At 40.9% G+C, this 18,314-nt stretch overlaps 1 protein-coding gene across 2 annotated transcripts in view; it reads left to right on the top strand.

Moving 5' to 3' along the window:
* KCNQ1 (potassium voltage-gated channel subfamily Q member 1) overlaps window positions 1-18,314 on the top strand; it is a 329,750-nt gene that overhangs the window by 35,048 nt on the left and 276,388 nt on the right. For both annotated transcript variants that reach the window (XM_084208526.1, XM_084208525.1), the window contains exon 2: window positions 5,686-5,776. In XM_084208526.1, the coding sequence (XP_084064652.1) occupies window positions 5,686-5,776 (91 nt within the window). The remainder of the gene's footprint in view (window positions 1-5,685; window positions 5,777-18,314) is intronic.

Below are 18,314 nucleotides of genomic sequence, written 5' to 3' on the forward strand. Positions count from 1 at the left end.
GAGTCTTCAGTGTGTCTCTCACCTGAAGTTGTCTATCTAAATCCACATTGCAATAACAGTCTTTGTAACCTGGAAATCTGCATGAAAATGTTCTTTTCTGGCACCATTGACCTTTTAGTGCACAGTCTGAAAAGTGTCAGCAAGTATAAGCCATGGAAAGATGAAATAATGATGCTGTCATACATTTTAATGAACTAACATGAACTGGATATGCAGGAGCATTATAGTTTGCAAATTATGATAATTGAGATAAGAATCAGCCCAAGCTCAATCTGCACACTCGTGTTGTTGATTCTCAATGTCATCCTTCCAGTTCTTGTAAAGCTTTATACTTAGAGGAGGTTAAACTTTAAATTAATTTTTTTTCTTAAGAAATGTGTCACACTTAGAAGTTAAATGGCAAAAAAAAATTACTCTGTAAAAAAATCCACAAACTAACAAAATCCCACAAAACAAAATCCCACCTGAGTTACAGGGTAGATGACTGATCATGTGTGTGACTGAACAGAGCTGTGCATTCAAAGAAAGACAATCTAGCTGCGTAAAAATACGGGCACACAGATTCAAGAAGAGGGCTTAGGTAGAATGTTCAGCACAGAGAAGCACACTAAAGACATTTTCTTTTTTTTGCAGAGTATTTCTTTTTTAGTTACAGTTGTTTTCTCCAGTAGACAGAGAGGATGAACTGCAACTAGCCCTTGACCTCATGCCAAACAGAAAAAACCAGAGATGCTGGTAACCACTTTTTAGCTGGCAGTTACCAGCTAAAATAAGCTGAGTGCACCAATAGTTGGATATCTTCAAGACTGATAGCTGTAATGGATAAAAATGGTTAGAAAACCCAGACTTAAGGCAGCTTGTGACATTGAACAAGGAAAAACTGTCTTCCTGGATGGTTAGAGCTCAAGTTAATATAAATTGAGCTGAACTTTGCGTGTCCCTTCTCATCTATTAAATGTGTTTAAGGTCTCAGCTCAGTTTATAGGCGAATGGCAGCCTTTTCCTGGTTTATGGAAAGACTCCCACTGTGAGGATGTAAGAAACACTGCAAGAAGGAATGAAATATGCCCACATTTTAGTGCTGGTTTTGATGATAACAGCTGCATGCACATGTGACTCTCTTAATCTAGTGAGTAAGTACTTCCAGCATGTCTCAGACTGTTTTTTTTTAAATGTTCCTGGTCATATCACTGGACATATTTTATAAACCTTTATCAGTTCTCCTACCTGTGACATTCACTAAATGAGCATTGTTATCTCTCAGTAAGTGGTTTATTGTTCCTTTGATCATTCTACACATTGTTTCAAGCCACAAAAAAGACATGCTAATGTTCAAAAATCAAAGTTAAATATAGAAAAAACTCAGCAGCTCAGGGCTGAAGGCTGCACAGTACTGATAGCTACCTATAATGTGTCAAGTTCGTGCAGCTGACTCTGAGGTCAGGGAAAAAGCCATAGGTCTGTCGGTAAGTCAAAATATATCCTAAAATAGTCATGAAACATTAAATCTACCTTTAGCTCTTAATATATTTCCTCTCTGTTTCTAAGTACAGCACATATGGTGGCTGGCCATGTTCCCTTGTTGGCTGAATGATTCTTTTGTGGAAATGCTCTAGCTTCTCAAACCTGTTCGAGACAAAAAAAATTACCTAAATTGTCTGACTGGCACAATGAAGCAAGACAACACTTACAATTATGAAATGTTTGCCTGCATGAGCACACCTGTGCAGGCACTGCCTTGTGTAGCTCTCTGTACAGCAGTGTCTGTGTTCATGCTGTTCTCTCCAGAGGGTGGTGTGGCACAGACACATCCTGTGAAATCCAGCTGCAGCTGGGGATGTCCCTGAGCTCCAAGTGTGACTGCAGTGCTGCACCCTGGTGCTGCTCCTTGCACACTGAGAGCTCCACCTCTGTCTCTGGCTCCACCAGGGATGGGAAACCAGCTGTCTGGGAAAACCGAGATGAAAAGTAAAATAGTAAAATAGTGCTGTCTGTGAGGGCACAGGTCTCCTTGTCCTGGTCTAGCAAAAACTGAGTCCATGAACGAAAACGTCCCTGGCTTTGTAATGTCCAGGCTGCTTTAGCAGGGGTGTTGTGGTCTCACATCAGGAAGTACAGAGATGATCAGCCACTTGCAAAATTCTTGGCTTAAAAAAAACCATGGCACTGTTAGATATGACTTAACCACCAAGCTGGGTATTTTTGAATGCATCTACTGATGCAGTAGATGTGACTTATCTACATGCAAGCAGATGCTGCTTTGTAAGCTGGGAGGGACAGCATGAAAAACTTCACAGGCTATCTCCTCATCTCTGATGCTTGCTTGGCCCCACAATCACAGAGAGAGATCAGAGCTGACGAGAGCCTGAGCTTATCACTCTGCTTCCTTTCTTGAGGATGGTCACATTTGTGCGTAGAGGGTAAACAAGCAATGGGTTGCAGGAGGTAGAACTTGTGGTTTGCAAGAGATGAAGCCCTGTCTGACTGTTAGAGTGCTAGATTTTAGGAAACTCCTAATGCTGACTATCTCTCCTTTAGAGGAAAAATGTATATTGAAAAAATTATGCCATAGTGGAGTTTGTTGCCCATTAGTTTCTCTGACATGCTTAGCATCTGTATCAAGACAAGTGGGTTTTTTTCCCTTTTTTTTTTTTTTTTAATGTAGTAATAGCAGTCACGGTAAAGTGATAGTAAGAGTGATAAGGTTATTTTATGGAAATTGTAATGTTTGCTTTTCTGAGGCTGGCCAGTTAAATTGCTCCGGGATGATTTTTGCATAATCAAATTCAAGTTTGAGGCAGAGCCTGTTCCTGCGGCTGTTTGTGACTAACTCCTGTGGACTCGTCTGCTGCCTAGGCAGTAACTGGGGATCTGTCTTCCACTTCTGACTGAGGAAAGAAGACATAACTGTCAAAAAAGAGAAGGGAAAGAAAAGGTGCCAAACTTCCTGTTTTCTATTTTACTGGTGCCTCACTCCCTTCTTGTACTTCAGAGATGGAGAAGGGAGCCACTAATACCAAAACAAAAACAAAGTTGAGTTTTGGGAGGCATCAAACAGTAGGCTCATACCACAGGAGGAGGACACCATGTGTATTTGTTTAAGCTCTTAATTTTGCACCTTCTGTTCCTTATGTGCAGTTGATCCAAGCAAAATAGCAATGCCAGTGTAGCAGGGTGAGTAGCTCAGCTGTGGGGCTGTGCTGGCACCTTGTGGGTGTCATCTCTCTATACCAAAGGAACAGACATGAAGCAGCAGTACCTGACCAAACACCTTTGTTTTGCTTGGCATAATGTGTATTTGTGGTTATGAAGGTGTTTTGTGCATCAGCCTGGACAGAGTGCAGCAGTGAATTGTAAGAGCTTTTCCGGGGATGAAAAAAAATAAATTAGTCAGACTGAAATGGGTCCATGTGCATGAAAAGCCATAAAAGTAGGCAGGTAGGGGGTGAGTGGCACTTGATGCAGTTCTTACCTCAGCCATCAGTTTCTCTAATAGGAACAAGCAAAGAGATTTGTCAAACGATTGACCCTAAGTTTATCTTTTTGTCACTACGGCACATGAACTTTCAACTTGAGTGCTTATTAGGGGTTTGTGTTTGTTTAGGAAAGGGACAGGAACGGGAGAGTCTTTGCTTTGGTTGCCCCCTTGTGGTTTCTTGTGCTGGCTCAGTTAAACATTCTACATGTCTACTGCTTTTAAGGGGTGTAGTAAATGTGAAATGGTACTTGCAGCTCATTGTTTGCTTTCAGCTGCTAATTCTATGTATGCTGGACTTCGAATCCAGAGAGACTCAGCTGCCTCTGTGCAACTGACTCCATTTACGTTTACATTGTCATGTGTATTATGCAATTGTGAGAATATTGCAGACAGAAGGGCTGGATACTTAGGGAACATTTGTGTTATGTTTCAAATGACTGTCTCACCTTTGCATTCTCCTGCTTTGTCTGCACAGCTTACTTGTGCTTAAGAATGCCCACAGGCAGAGATACAGGGTAAAATGAAAAAACTTTTGAGATGAAACAAACACCTACATATATTTTGCTTAGGTAAAGTGTATTTTTATATGGATACTTGTATTGATATATGATAATCTCTATCCTATTAATTTCATTATGTATTTGATTTTTGTGCCTAATCAGTTACAAACTTTGTCTCCATTATTTGGTAGCACAGTCTCAAGGGTGGACTCAATTATCTCAAAGGTCAGACTTGGTGTGAGAGGTCTTTTCCAACCTTAATGATTCTGTGATCCTGGCATCATTTTTTGTGTGTGCTTTGGACTTGCATATGCTGTATCATGAAGCAGTCATTGAGGGGTGTAGCTGATGTCAACCTCAACTCAGTTTTGTTTTCTTGAGGGTTTGGTCTTTCAAAAGATTCACCCGAAGAAGTGCTCACTTCTATGAATAAAAGTAGAGGCTCTGGATGAGTTCAGCTGAGCTATGCAATCTTGTGTCCTGGTTTAATACTTCTCTTGAGTTCAGTTTTGTTCATTATGTCAATTTGGTTTTTTGTGGTTTTTTTTTTTTTTTGTTTTTTGGGGTTTTTTTTAGTTACAAGATGGTTAACTGTTTTAGAGATGCCTAACAGGATGGCTGATTTAGTTATTGGATTTTGCAGCAAGTTTCAGTTGAGTGCAAAGGATTGGTGTTGCTTGTCTCAACAGAACTGTGAGACATAGCCCTAACAACTAACTTTGTGTTTAACAGGTGGATGTTTTCAGTCTTTCTGATTGCTCCTGTTGTGTTTTTCAAAGAAGCATGCAGTTCTTTGGAAGCTGCCTGTGGCTAGTGTGTAGTGGATAGCATCCAGTCTGGTTTTCTTCCCAGATGTGGTACATCCTTTAGGGGAAGGTGAGCAGTCCTATGGGGTGGGGGGCACAGCTGAAGCTGCTCAGGGAGGGGCTTTGAAGGCAGAGGCTGCAGGGCTGAGCAGCCTGGCTCCCCACGTGGGGAAGAGGATTTCTGGGAGGTTGCAGACAGCTGGGCTGTTTCCCTGGCTGTCCCAAATCTTATGTTGGAATCCAGGACCCCCTCCCTATGGACAGATGTGTCAGCCCCATCCCTGAGAGTGTGCAAGGCCAGCCTGTGTGGGGCTCTGATCAACCTGCTTTAGGGATAGTGACTGCCCATGGCAGGGGTTTGGAATTAGGTGGAATCAGAACTGGGTTTTGTTTCAATTGCCAAGTGTCAGACTTTATTTGGGGTCTTTTAGGGATCAATTGTAAAAGACAGTATTGTATTAAACTTTGGCCTAGCTGTGTTGGTTTTTTTTCCCCCTCAGTTTATTGGGCTTTGGATCAGCAAAAAGGCAAATATTTGAAACATGTTTGGGGGTTGTGTGGCAGTTTAGCCAAAGTAGTCCTCAAAATAGGAAAGAGCAAGGAATGTTCATTCCATGAGGGACTAGGGAACGGCAAATCTTAGAGGTAGGCTAAAGCTGGTGTTACCATATGGTTTCATTTGATAATGTCCAACCCCAAACCTCAGTGTCTGAAGAGAAATAAACTATCCAACAGGAAGCAGGATCGTGCAACACTTAACCAGCTGCGTTTAGGGGTAATCCAATACCAATGACATTTCAGTGTAAACAGATGATTTGTGATGGCATAATTATCTGTTCTCCCTTTAGGTTATTACACTGCATTACATTATTTTAATTGTTTAATTTCTTTTCATTTGCAGCTTCCTTATTGTGCTGATATGCCTTATCTTCAGCGTGCTTTCTACAATTGAGCAGTATGCAGCTCTTGCTACAGGGACATTATTTTGGATGGTATGTACATGGCCATTAACGTGATTGATGTGTGTTTGTTGTCAATGTACAAATTCTGATCTCCTGAGCTAACACCACATCAAACAAAATGTTCCTTATGGTTTAATTGACAAGAGACTTTTCTCCTTTTCCTTAATGAGTCTGCAAAGCCACAGAAACTCCAAAAGTCATGGTAACCCAAAAATGAAGTGGTGTACCCTCTGTGGCCTATACTGAGGACACCTGTGGTGTGTCCAACATATGCAGTTATTCTAATTAAGCTTGAACCTCTCCTATTGCTTGGGTTAATACTTTTTTCAGCTGTACTGAAGACCAGACGTGGCCACAACAGGGGGAAAAAAAGTAAGTGGAAGTCTTTTCATTTAGTTGATGTCATGTCCAGCTTTGTTTCAGAAGTGGAAAACTCATGTCCATTGACTTTAGGACAATTTGCTCTACCTGTCTTATGCTCTTTCCCTTCAGCAGAGAAAACACAGTCACTGTGGTTATAGTACAGCAGTGCTGCAGCATAGATGTATCAGCAAATGCTTCAGGAGTATTTGTGTCCTGCCAGCCTAGGTTTCATAGAAGAGCCTTAGTTTTGAGGTTGGAGAGGCATGATTTTAAACATCCAAATTTTTTATGAATTTGTTGTACCTCACTAGTGGGATACCCCCTGCTAAATCATTGATTTCTTTGTGTTTATAAATAAATGACCATTATTTAACTTGTGGAAACACTGTTACTTTATTGAGAAAATGCTAACTGGCGATTTAAATGTCTGTTCAAAACAGATATTTGCAATGCTTCAGTAATATCATTAAGTGTATTACCACTATTCATGTGAAAACGTTCACTTAAGACCCCCATCAATTCTAATATTTTTTGTCTCTTTATCTATTAAATATGCCAAGGTTCTGTACCTAATATGAATGCTGTAAGAATAAGAATATAGCTATTAAATTTAGTGTCAATCGTACTATTTCTGCATGAAGTGCTTTCATTCCTGTCTATTATTTTTAGCTAACTCATAAGATGTTTGAACTCCTAGGTGTAACATAACTAGTGCCAGCTAAGAGCATCCACACCTTTATTTCTGCATTCTGTACAATTTTTTTTGGTGGTTTGGCGTTTTCTTTTTTGTTCAGATCTAATTTGTTTTGGGTTTTTTTACTCTATAACTAGTAGGGGTTTTTATCCATAACTTCTGCCAACGTCTGTGATGAATTTAACTCCTAGCAATGTCTCACTCACCTTTGCAATATATCATAGTATTTGACATGTGTGTTGTCTTCATGTCAGTGAAAGAACTTCTAGTGACAGCATAACTAGCAAGGTTTCATTCTCTGCCCCCACCCTGTGAAGTCATGGAGCCTGTTTTGGTTTGTTCATCCGGTGTTCAGTGTGTGTTGTCTGTATCTGGCAGTGTGAGGTGCATGCAGAGCATTCAGGGTTACACACGGTGTGAGGAAGGTCCAGTATTGTGCATTTCTGCTGTTCTCTATCATCATCCTCTCCAAGTAGTGAGGGAATTGGTGAATGATGTATCAGTGTTCCTGTTCTGCAGAGTGAGAAAAACTGTGGTTAATTTCCAAAACTGAAACCCTACTGGCGTGGGTTTCACAGGAAATGAGCAGTTGTCTGTTTGTTCAGTATTGGCAGAGGCTGATGGTGTTTTCTTAAAGGATTAACTGTGGTAACTTTCATGAACCTGTGGGGATTATGGGGAGCCATCCATCCAAAGCAGTAGATGGGCTAATGTGCTCTCTGCTCTCTCCAGTTTCAGTGGGACTTTCCAAGGAGTTGTGGCATCTTGAAACACTAATATAAATGTCAGAATCTCACTCCTCTTGGCATCTACCCGGTGAAATTTCCTATTCTTCTGTTCCTTAAGAGATTTTTCTTTGACTTTAAGGTAGTCAACTGCCTTAAAGTCAAAGAAGTTGTTTTACTTTAGTTTAATTTTTGCAAGTTGTCAAAAGTAGATGTAACTGAATTCTTAGGGGGAGATTTAATCACAGAGGGCTGGCTGAAGAGAGGCTGCAAAATGGAAAGAAGGAAGTAAAATAATGTGTAACAGCATGTAGGGATTAAGACACAAAACTGGAAAAGACAGGGTGCAAGCTTCCAAACCAAATGGTGCTGTAAGGAGAAATGAAAGCTTAGGAGTGAACTCTTTCTACTGCTCTACAGTAGGAATTAATTTCTTTTTTGTGTCTATAGTAGAAGGATTTTTAATTTTTTGACAGTAATGATTTTTATTTGGAGCCAGACAATTCAAGTCGGTAGCATTGTCATTTTAGGTGAGCAAAGGAAGGCAAGCAATTTGATGGACAACATAATACTAAATAAGACAGAGCTCAAAGGAACAGCAGAGTACCACCACCCTACCAGGAGTATGGGAATCCTGAAGATGGCTTTTGCTTGGGCTCAACTGAGCATGAAGGATCTTTGGCCACATAAGAGTTTGTGGTTTGAGACCTCAAGTAAACCCATGAAACTGGAGTTGCATGGCACTGAAGATAGGCATTGGGAAAAGAACAGAATCTCTTCCTCCTGACTGGAAAACTAATTAAACAAGACTATTAAAAGCACTCCAAAGTAATATCTATACTGCTTTATTTCTGCCAAATAGCCAAAGTATTTGGCTCTGACCCTGTAAAAGATCTGAGCACCTGCATAATTTCAGCAGGTAGTCTTTTTGAAAGCAGGGAGCATGGTCACATTGAAGTTACAGACAGAAGCTGAGTGTGCCCTTTTTCATAAAAAAGAATTCCATGCTTTACTAATACAGCCATACAAGAACATGAAAGTAAAAGCTATAAAAGTTGTTGAGATTATATATTATGGCAGTTTCAGTTTGAAACTGGGTAAAAAAAACAATTTCGTGTAGTATATTAAAAATATATTATTTTATAGTATATCAAAATATATTAATTTATTTTATTCTGGAGCTGCTTGTCTTAAAATATCACCTCCCACTAGCACAGCACGAAACAAAAGATGTTATGCTACCAATAATTTGAAAGCATTAAAAGCCACTTCTATTTCTCCTAAAAGCAAGAAAAACACAAGCTTAGCATTGGAAAAATAAACAGGGGCGAGTTTATATGTGTTCCAAGTGGTGTTCCAGATTTAGACAAAAAGCTTACAATTAGCCGCTGAATCTTTCTCTACTTGTCACCACACTTCACGAGGCAAAGAGCCTTGATGAAAGCTATACCTAAATGCAGTTGTAATGGGAGATTAGGAGAGAATTGGCCTTTTGTTCGTTTCCAGAATGCAGTGAAAACTGTTTAAATTTGCATGTGTTTATTTTCTCCTTTTTTTTTTTTTTTTTCACTAGATGGTGCTGTCGGAGGGGGTTTGACTCCAGTTACTCGTTGGCACTTGCCCAGCGTGAGCTGGAGTCTGAGCCAAGACTCTGAAAGCATCATCATTTTGAAGAGCCCTGTGTACACTTGGCCCGTGTAAAACAGTGGTGCGGGAGAGCTTTTGCCATGACTCACAAAGAGAATGTGGTGTATCAGGGTAAAAATTGATTCTGAGACTACAATGTCTAAACTATGGAAAAAAGTAGTGCAGAGATGGATGTTCCCAGAGAGGCCATATTTTTCTTTTATTTTCATAAGCAAGGATTTTATGGTGCCAGAACACAGCAGAATGCTGTTATCTCAGCATGATCTAAGAAAATCCAAGTGCCTGATCCAAGGGGATTAAATATTCTGCTGAACCAAGGGATATTTGGTGTGCCTGAAAAAGCTATTTTCTGGTAGGAATCTCATTTCAATATTGATTCCCGCCAAATAAAAAAGAGAAGAAAAAGCTGCGTTTTTATGATGAAAGTATAAACTCTTTCCAGCTTTCTGTTTTAAGGTCCTTTTCTACTTTAGCATACTTCTTACTGAAGACATTAAACAATATTTAAACTTCAAAAAATACAAATTAAGATTAAAAGGCCATCAATTTGGTTTATTAATGTTTACTTTATTGGCTATTGGCATTGAAATTATTCTTACATGTATGAGAAACTGGTACAGAGTCTAGGCCCATAGGAAATCTAGTTTATACTGCTTTTTTAATATAATGTTTTGTTTTGAGTATAAAACTTGGCTTTTGTTTGCTGAAGTTTTTGGTGGGTCTTTTGTGAGAGAAAAACACCTACAGCTTTTGCTTCTGAAGGTGGTCTCACAGGGAATACACCTTTCAAAGGGGTTCCAGCAGTTTTCTTTCCTGATAATATCCCTTGCTTAAGAAGGCCAAAATGCAGACTCACATCTGCATTGGTGCATTTTCATCCTTTTGAAAAATTAAATGAAAAAATTAAATTAAATGAAAAAAAATTAAATTAATTTAATATCTGTAAAAGGTGCCTGGTGACAGCTCTACAGATTAATCTAGTCTACAGACTCTGAAGAACAGCTGTAGCTGAGAAAGTGAAAAATGTGTCCTTGCAGCCTCAGCAATGTCCCCTGGTCTGACCCAAAGTGAGGCCAGCTGGTGTAGAAGATGTGTCTAGTGGATTTATAGTCTTTAATCTTTTTCCTTTGTTGGACCTGCAGAAAGACCTGTCCAGGGAGTCACTCACTGCAGCCTTTCCTTTTTGTCCCTCCTCTGACAGCTGATGGGGAGAATCCCGGCTTTCAGTCAGAGCCGGCTTCTTTACATTTTAGTTTGTAGGAACAATGCCAGCTGTGAGTGATTTGAAGGCTCAGAAAACACGATTAGAAATTAAAATTGCCCTCCCCTCTTTTAATGAGGTAACAGTATAAGGAGTAGCTGGAGCAGGGATCTTCCCCTGAATGTGCACCCAGGTGTTCCTGGCTGCAGTTCAGCCCCTGGTTGTGATGTTTATGGCTGGGCTGTGCTGGCAGATAACGTGAGGGCTTCTAATCTGCCTCACTGCAAAATCAGCTGCCTGGGTTTGAAAGGTTGCTGGTAGTAAGATCTTAACTTGTTCCAGCTGTTCCCAAAGCAATCCTTTGTCAACTCCCCGGGCCTGCACAAGAGAGTTATGTGCTTAATGTAAATGTGATGTTAGAAGGATTTAATTCATTCGGTTTAGAAGGTTGCATGAACGTGCTTAAATTCTGCTTTGTGTCCATTCTGAGTCAAATCAGATGCTCCTAAAGTGGAAGTCAGGCTGCCTGTTCAGGACAGCTGAAATAATTTCATTAAATAGGTGCTTTCTTATTTAAAAAAAAAAAAAAGACAAGCCTCTTGCTCTGGTTTGGTGTAGATGAGATCTGAGTTAAGGAGGAATGAAGAGGTGATATGGAATGAAAGCATGCTAAGACCAGTAAGGGAGAGATGAGCTGGTTTTGTTTAGACACGTGCTAAAAATCAAAACCTGGTAGAAGGGAGAAGGGTGTTGGAATTTCCCTTTAAAATCTGCAGAGGGCAGCATTGGCCCACGCTGTGTTCTCCTGGGGCGGCTGCTTCTGACCTTGGGTGGTGTCCTCTACCAGATAAAAATACAGTTTGGAAGAACTCTTAATAAAGAAATGTTTTTCCACATGGGCTCGGGGAATTTTATACGAGTAATTAGCAATCATAATTTGTGGAGAGGGAGGTGGGAGAAAAGGGCCATGTAAACATTGGTGCCAGAGAAAACTCTGGCAACTTTGTGGTGGAGCCTCAAAATTCATGCAGTTTGGTCTACTTTATTGCTCATCATGTGGATGGCTTTGGAAAAAAAAAAAAGATAAAAATTAATATTTTCAGTGAAATGATTTGGGCAAGTTTTTGCATGGAGGAGAAAGAAAAAGTTCTTAAACTTGTTAAAACACAGAAAGACTTCCAATATATTATGCCTTGCCAGGTACACTCTTGGTGTTATTAGGTGTTTCCTATTCAGTTGGGATAAAAGAAAAAGTTAATTTTTCTAAATTCCTCTAAAGTGGCCACCAAGAATGGCCTTTAGATGTGTATGATAAGAATAAGCAGCAGTTTTTACAGGAAATAACCTATGTCTCTTTTTACATATATTCACACATTTCATCCAGAAGGTCCCCATTTTGGGTTTGAATTCTTATTTTAGTCTGCTACAGTGGAGTGGCTTGGATGTAGAAAATTGATTACTTCTGGCTTTGTTTCGAAGTTTGAAAAGAAAAATCCCTTTCCCTGGGATTTCTGTGCCTGGAGTTGTGTGGTGGCACAACCGAACGCTGCCACTTAAAATTAAGTCTGCATCTACATGGCTGTGCATGAAGGAATTTAGCATTTATGCCCATTGGGGTGAGGTGGCTGTGAAGTACCAGGCATTTTTTGGGACTCAGACTCTGAAGACTCAGATGTGCTCTGGGCAGAGCGACTCCCCCGAGCTCGGGGTGGGGCTGGTGACAGATTGTGGCCAGCACAAGGCACCGGTGATGGATGGGTGCCGTCTGCTGGCTGCTTGGTGGCCCGCATGATCTGACATGCTGATCTCCCTCGCTGGCAGCCCGGGGGCTCTGCCCGGGGATGAGCAGGGTGCCACCTTGTCCTTTTGCACAGAGCTTGTCAGGCGTGAGCTGCAGCAGTGGGAAAGTTTTCAGGAAACACTGCTTTTAAAGTGCACCAGGGTTTTGATAAGTAAGAGATATGTTCTCTGGAGTTATTAGTCTTTCACCTGTTCTCAAGAGCTCGTATTTGCCTTCATAATTCGCACAGTGGTTTGTTTCTTTATTTTTAAGAATAGGTACGTTCCAATAAATTGTGTTCAAAGGTGCAGATAAGAAAATGCCATCACTGCAAATGGCATGTTTCATTCATAGTTACATTTATTACTCACTTTTGTCAAGCTTCCTACTTAAGTTCGTCAAACTTTAACGAAAATTTCCTGGGGTGTAAATCCGCATCTAACTTGGAACATCAGCTTGATAAACTCCAAAAGAAGCGCAGTAAACATATTTTCTCTGAAATTATACATATTTCTCACTATTTATTATTTTAGTAAACAAGCAGAGTAATACAAATTCTATCTAGGAAAAAGAAATTTTAAACCGTGGAATACTGGTGCATGCTATAGCCAAGCAGTGAAAAGAAAGATTTTTAAATTTAGGGTTTATCTGGATTAGTGTGTAATGTTTGCAGTGACAGGTGTTTCCTTTATGCTTTGCCCAAATGTCTGGAAAGTAGTTTGTCATTAAGTGCTACATTCAGTGTGTATCTCAATTTCAGTATAACTGGAGGGTCTCTGGCTTTGTTAGGTCCTTGTTTTCACATCTGACCTCAGCCAGCTGGAGTCTATTGTTTTAAGCGTAATGTAACAGCTGACATAACATAACGGATATCAAGCTGAAAAACTGAAACAGGGCCGTGAACCGAGGCAAAGGGAGGGGAAAGGGAGAAGCTGGGAGGAGAGACAGGGGCAAAACTAGCTTCATGATTCAAAGTGGGAGTTGCTGGCTTGTTTTCCCAGGGGGAATTAGCTAGGAAATAATGGGATGAGTCTGTTGAAGTTCTATTTGCAATTGATTACATATGATAGACTACTGAGACAGGTTTGAATTTGCCAGCTGTCACTTGCTGGTGGCTCTTGAATGGCTTTAAGTGGCTCTTGGTAGGCAGAACTGGAATAAACTCTGCAGGTGTGGTGTAGTGCAGAAAAGCAGCGAGTGCCAGTGCTTAAGAAGAAAGGAGCTTCCAGGAGTTAGTAGCGAGAAAATAACTTAAATTGACTGTATCAAGAACTTTGTTTTGCAATGTTGGGTTAAGTGGGTTCAATTAACTGGCTAAAACCCCAAAATCAAATGGACTTCTTGGTGACTTTCTTTTTGTTGGCAGTTTCCAAAGTAAACTTCTATGAGTTTATTTTCTAAAAAGCTTCGTTATTTTGTTTCTTGACTTCTGTGTTTGACAAGAGCAGAGTGCACCTCGGCACTGAGATCTCACTGCTCTTGGAAGGACAACGAGTAAATGAACATCCTGTTAGAAATTTTTCAGGCCATGAAAAAAGTGACAAATATCTGGCTTTGTGCACAGATAGAGAACAAAAACATGGGAGAATACTCTTATTTCTTCAAATGTATTTATGTATATGCTTCTTGACATATGTATTTATATATAGAATGTTTCTTTTTTCATCAATAATTTGAAGAAAAAATTACTTCTAGCTGGATTTCATTTCTATTGAGTAGAGCCTCTGGCAGTTCTGCCCTACTGAGGGTTTATTCCATGGCTTTAGAAAAGGGGGTGGGTAATGCCTTGCCTTTCAGGGGGGAAAAAATGCAAGCCTGTATGCTGGCTGTTTTTTTCTTAAATGTATATGTGCAGAGGCAACTAAATTATGTTCTGTGTTTTTAAGTGAAGTTTTTATGGCACGAGCCTTGCAGTTGTGCAGTGTGTTTAACTGTGTGTGTATGAGTCGTCATCATGACTTCAGTGGAGCTTCCTGTGTGCATAAATATTAACAGGATCAGGATGTAATAGGAAAGATTTCTTCAACAGAGTCTGCTTGTACTTAGGGGTAACCTAGGAAGCACGAGTTTGATTTATGTAACTGCAAACTGTATTTATCTCACATTTAATGTGTTAAATGTATTTTTATCTAATTTACTTTTATTTTGTTGGTATAAAAAATGTCATCGTGACTGAAGCGTGAATTGTGTTGAACTTGTCTTGCACAAAGAGTTTCTAGGATCGCTCCTGTTGTACTATGAGGCCCAATTCTACTTTATCTCAGTAATCAGAAAGGCCTTGTGAGAGTTTATTAGAGCTGTTGATTCAGTGGCTAGCAGAATTTAGCAGGGGCGTTTACGTTTTATCTCAGTTTATAAAAGAAATGAATTTAATTGTGGAGCTCAGCACATGGTGTTTGTGCTGAGCTGCTGGAGAAGTCTGGATAGCCCAGGGAGCTGCCACGTGCTGAGCTTTCCTTCCCGTGCTCGTGGCGTGTCCCGTGCCTTGGGAGCAAACAAGGATGGGTGCCCATGTGCCCTGGCAGCCACAGCAGCTGGAGGCTCTGCAGCAGAGTAAGTTCTGCAGTCTTCTGAGTTCCCTCTAGGAACCATATATTATATATATCCCAAATATTGGGATAAATGTCCTAAAACCTCTGCACTGCTCGGCTATCCCTGCTGAGCCCTGATTTCAGGAACCTGTACCTGGTATTTCCACCTAATCCATGGACCAGGAGCATATTTTTAAGATGTTGGGGAACCAAGAGCTGTTGCTGGCGCTCAGAAACAGCCGGACTTTGAAGTACTAACAAAATAACCAAAATGCCTGTTTTCACACCCAGTCTGTGAAAGCAAGCTATGTGCTGCCTCTCTTTGATGGTTTCCCTTATGCTAATGACACTGAGGCTGGCCTCTTTTTTTTCCTCCAGCATGTTGTTAGCATCCTTATTTAGGCACCTTTCAGAAACTCTCCTTTTTGCTGTTGTTTCTGTCAGTTTGACAGGATGTGTTCACACACATGGAACACATGCAAAAAGGAGTTGATTTACTCGTCTTTTATTCCTCTGCAGCTGTTCCCCAGATCAAGGTGAGACCAGGTGTCTGCTGTGGAGGTGATTTGTGTGTTCCATGGTTCCCTGCAGCACGGGGGGGTGCAGTGTGCATTTAGGTGCTGTTTTGGCTGCAGCACTGCAGACCTGTTTTTAGTTGGATTGCGTGTGTGTGATGACTGACCTCCATCTGGCCCACAGGCAGGGAGCTTGACAGCTACCTTCTAGGAGCTGCTCCAAGTCATTGATTTAGTACATGGAGCTCAGAATGAGTTATATTCAGTGGACAAGGCTGGGGGAAAGGGAGGAGAGAAAATTAAATATTTACTGATCTTACTTCTGTAGTGCCTTACAAACACGAGTGTGCTTAACCTTGCAGCGTTCTTGGGAGGTGAATATTAGCAGTTTTATGTGCAAAATCGGGTGATCCGTAGCTTTTCCACTCTTAAGTTGGCTTTGTGAGATAAATCCTTCAGAGAACCCAGGCTGCACTTTCAAGAGGGGGTTTCAGCCTACATAAACTGGCACTGCCACCTGAAGAAATGATCCTGCTGCTCCATTCCTTCTGCCAACACAAGCATTTATGCAGCTCTGTTGTCAATTGCCTTGGAGAACCCAGATGGGTTCAAATTAACCTTTTTTTTGGCCAGATGAGATTGCTTCTTTTGGCAACAGTTCTGGCTTAAACTGTTTGTGGAACTGTAGAGTAAGATTTGTTAGCTTTTGATAGTTAAAAGTGTGATGGAAACTTTATCTGCAACACAATTTACAAGCAGACTCATGTGTTATTCTTCTGAGAAAGGACGTTATTGTTGTTTCCATTACAGCTCTGCCTGAAAGATGGAGTAGAACACCTAGTAGAGTGTGGAGCCACATGCTCTGAAAGATAGCTCCTACCCTCAGAGGTTTTGCAGCCCAAACAAAGTGGTTGAAAATGTTAGGGGAAGGAAGTTCTGAGTGGGCTCTTGCACAGCCAGGCACTGAGGCAGAGAAAACACGACTTCCAGAAGTCCCAGCTTTGGCCTGCTCCAAGCATTCTGCTTGAGTGATGGGCCTCGGCAGTCACAACACGGAAAAGGAAAATATTTTTAACTTCTTGTCTCAGGAACTTAGAACTGTGAAGGCTCTGGTTTGGTGGTTTTTTTTGTCCCCCAAAAGCTGAGATTTTGGCCCTTATTTACATGCTGAAGCTTGTGCCTCTCATGGATTGATTTGACTGAATAATGAATTAAGTAGCATTTTATGTTTACTTTTCATCTGTTTTGCTGCAGGACAGCAGGGTTGCAGCCTGACACCTGACTGAGGCCAACTTGGCTGAGGTTAAGTTTATCCTACAGGTCTAGACCTGCCTGCCATAACCCAGAGCTGGTTATTGAACGCGCCTTGGCAGCTGGGCCATCTCTGCAAACAAAAGCTGTTTTGTTCAAACTCAGCTGCAACAGGCAGGGTGCAGGTAGGTTTGCAGATGCATGTCTCTCTGGAAATCTTCAGAAGCAGTCATCTGCTAGCTCTCTGCTGCAGGCCCTCCGTGGTATTTACCCCTGCCCAGAACTGGATTGGACTGTGTTCACTTTCATGGTCTGCTGCAGTGCCCAGCTGCGCCAGAAACCCTTTTGTATTTTTGCCACCAAAGATGGTTAAAAACCTACTGTGGTGGTAACAGAGAGGGCAAAGAGCACTTCCACAACAGGTTACCGTTGTGCAGCTTTGTGGGTGGTAATCTCCAAGATGAGAAGGGCAGGAATGAGCAGCAGGGTGGGGTAGTATCTTCAATCTCTTTCTGTCTTTGAAGTGATGGTGGGCACGTGGTTGCACATGTCAGTGTAGCCTAGTCCCACAGGGTATAATTGTACTATTATGTCATCGTTATTATTAACACAATAACAGGCACATTTGGGGTTGAATTAGTGCAATTTTTTTGATAAAAAGGGAAAAAAACACCCCTGCAACCAAGCCCCAATTCCCACATATCTCCACACGGAATACCAAATATGTGTGCAGAATAGTCTCGAAACAGCAATTTACCTTGCAGTTTCTTAACATGTGTGTTTGTAAATGTATTAATATATATATAAAAATTTTAAAATGCTCCTTGGATATGAGTGGGATTTTTCAGATGCAAGGACACGTGTTTTCATACTCACATGTTAGGATTCAACTCATTAGTGAAACAGTTAAATATTTAACCACTGTGAGTCATACACCTTTTTAAAGCAAACAGAGTTGAAAAGGACTTAAAGAAATAATTCTTCCCTTACTCCTAAATTCTGAACTGTCTTAGGAAGTTATCTCATCCACAAGGAAAAAAAATTCAAGGAAATTAGGGGCAGTGTTCTGACTATACAAGTCAATTTTACAATGGTATGTGCTTGCAAATACATTTGTGATACTGTGGCTAAGGCGGAGGCAATAGATCTGGGATCTTGTAGACCTTTTAAGCAGCAGAAGTTTGCAGCAGTAATTGAAATTAATAACTTTGTAAACAGAGACCTATATTTATATATTGGCAACAGAACTGGGAAACTCCATGCTACAATGTAGAAAAAATGCTTTCAAGTACTATAGCAATAATGTGAAATTTCCTTTCCTCTTCTTAATTGTTTGTCAGGTAAATGGCCGATGAGTCAGAGGTGAGAAGCTTAGCCATGCATCAAGTCACACAAAAATGCACACTGTGTCCATTCTGTCGAACAGCTCCCAAAACAAACAGGCGGTCTGCCAATCTTTACTTTGTCAAGGTCAACAAACCATGGTACTGAAATGCTAGTGAAGACATTAAGAGAAATTCTGATTAGAAGAATCTCCTGTTTCATGAGTTGATTTGACTTTTGGAAAGCAGCTGAACTCTGATTTTTAAGTGTTCAGACACAAGGGACTGTTAGCTTTCAAGTCCCAGGCAGCTCCAGTTATTTTGTAGCTTATGTGCAGGGGTGTTTCTGTCTTTAAAACCATCCTATCTGCATGGATGTGTAATGAGCAGTTGCAGCCCAGAAAGCAGCAGGGCTCTGGGCAGCAGGTCGAGGGAGGGGTTCTGCCCTCTGCTCTGCTCTGGTGAGAGCTCACCTGCAGTACTGCACCCAGCTGTCACCCAGCACATAAAGGGCATGGACCTGTGGGAATGAGTCCAGG

The sequence above is a fragment of the Fringilla coelebs genome (genome assembly GCF_963513975.1).
Source record: "Fringilla coelebs genome assembly, chromosome: 6".
Classification (NCBI taxonomy): Eukaryota; Metazoa; Chordata; class Aves; order Passeriformes; family Fringillidae; genus Fringilla; species Fringilla coelebs.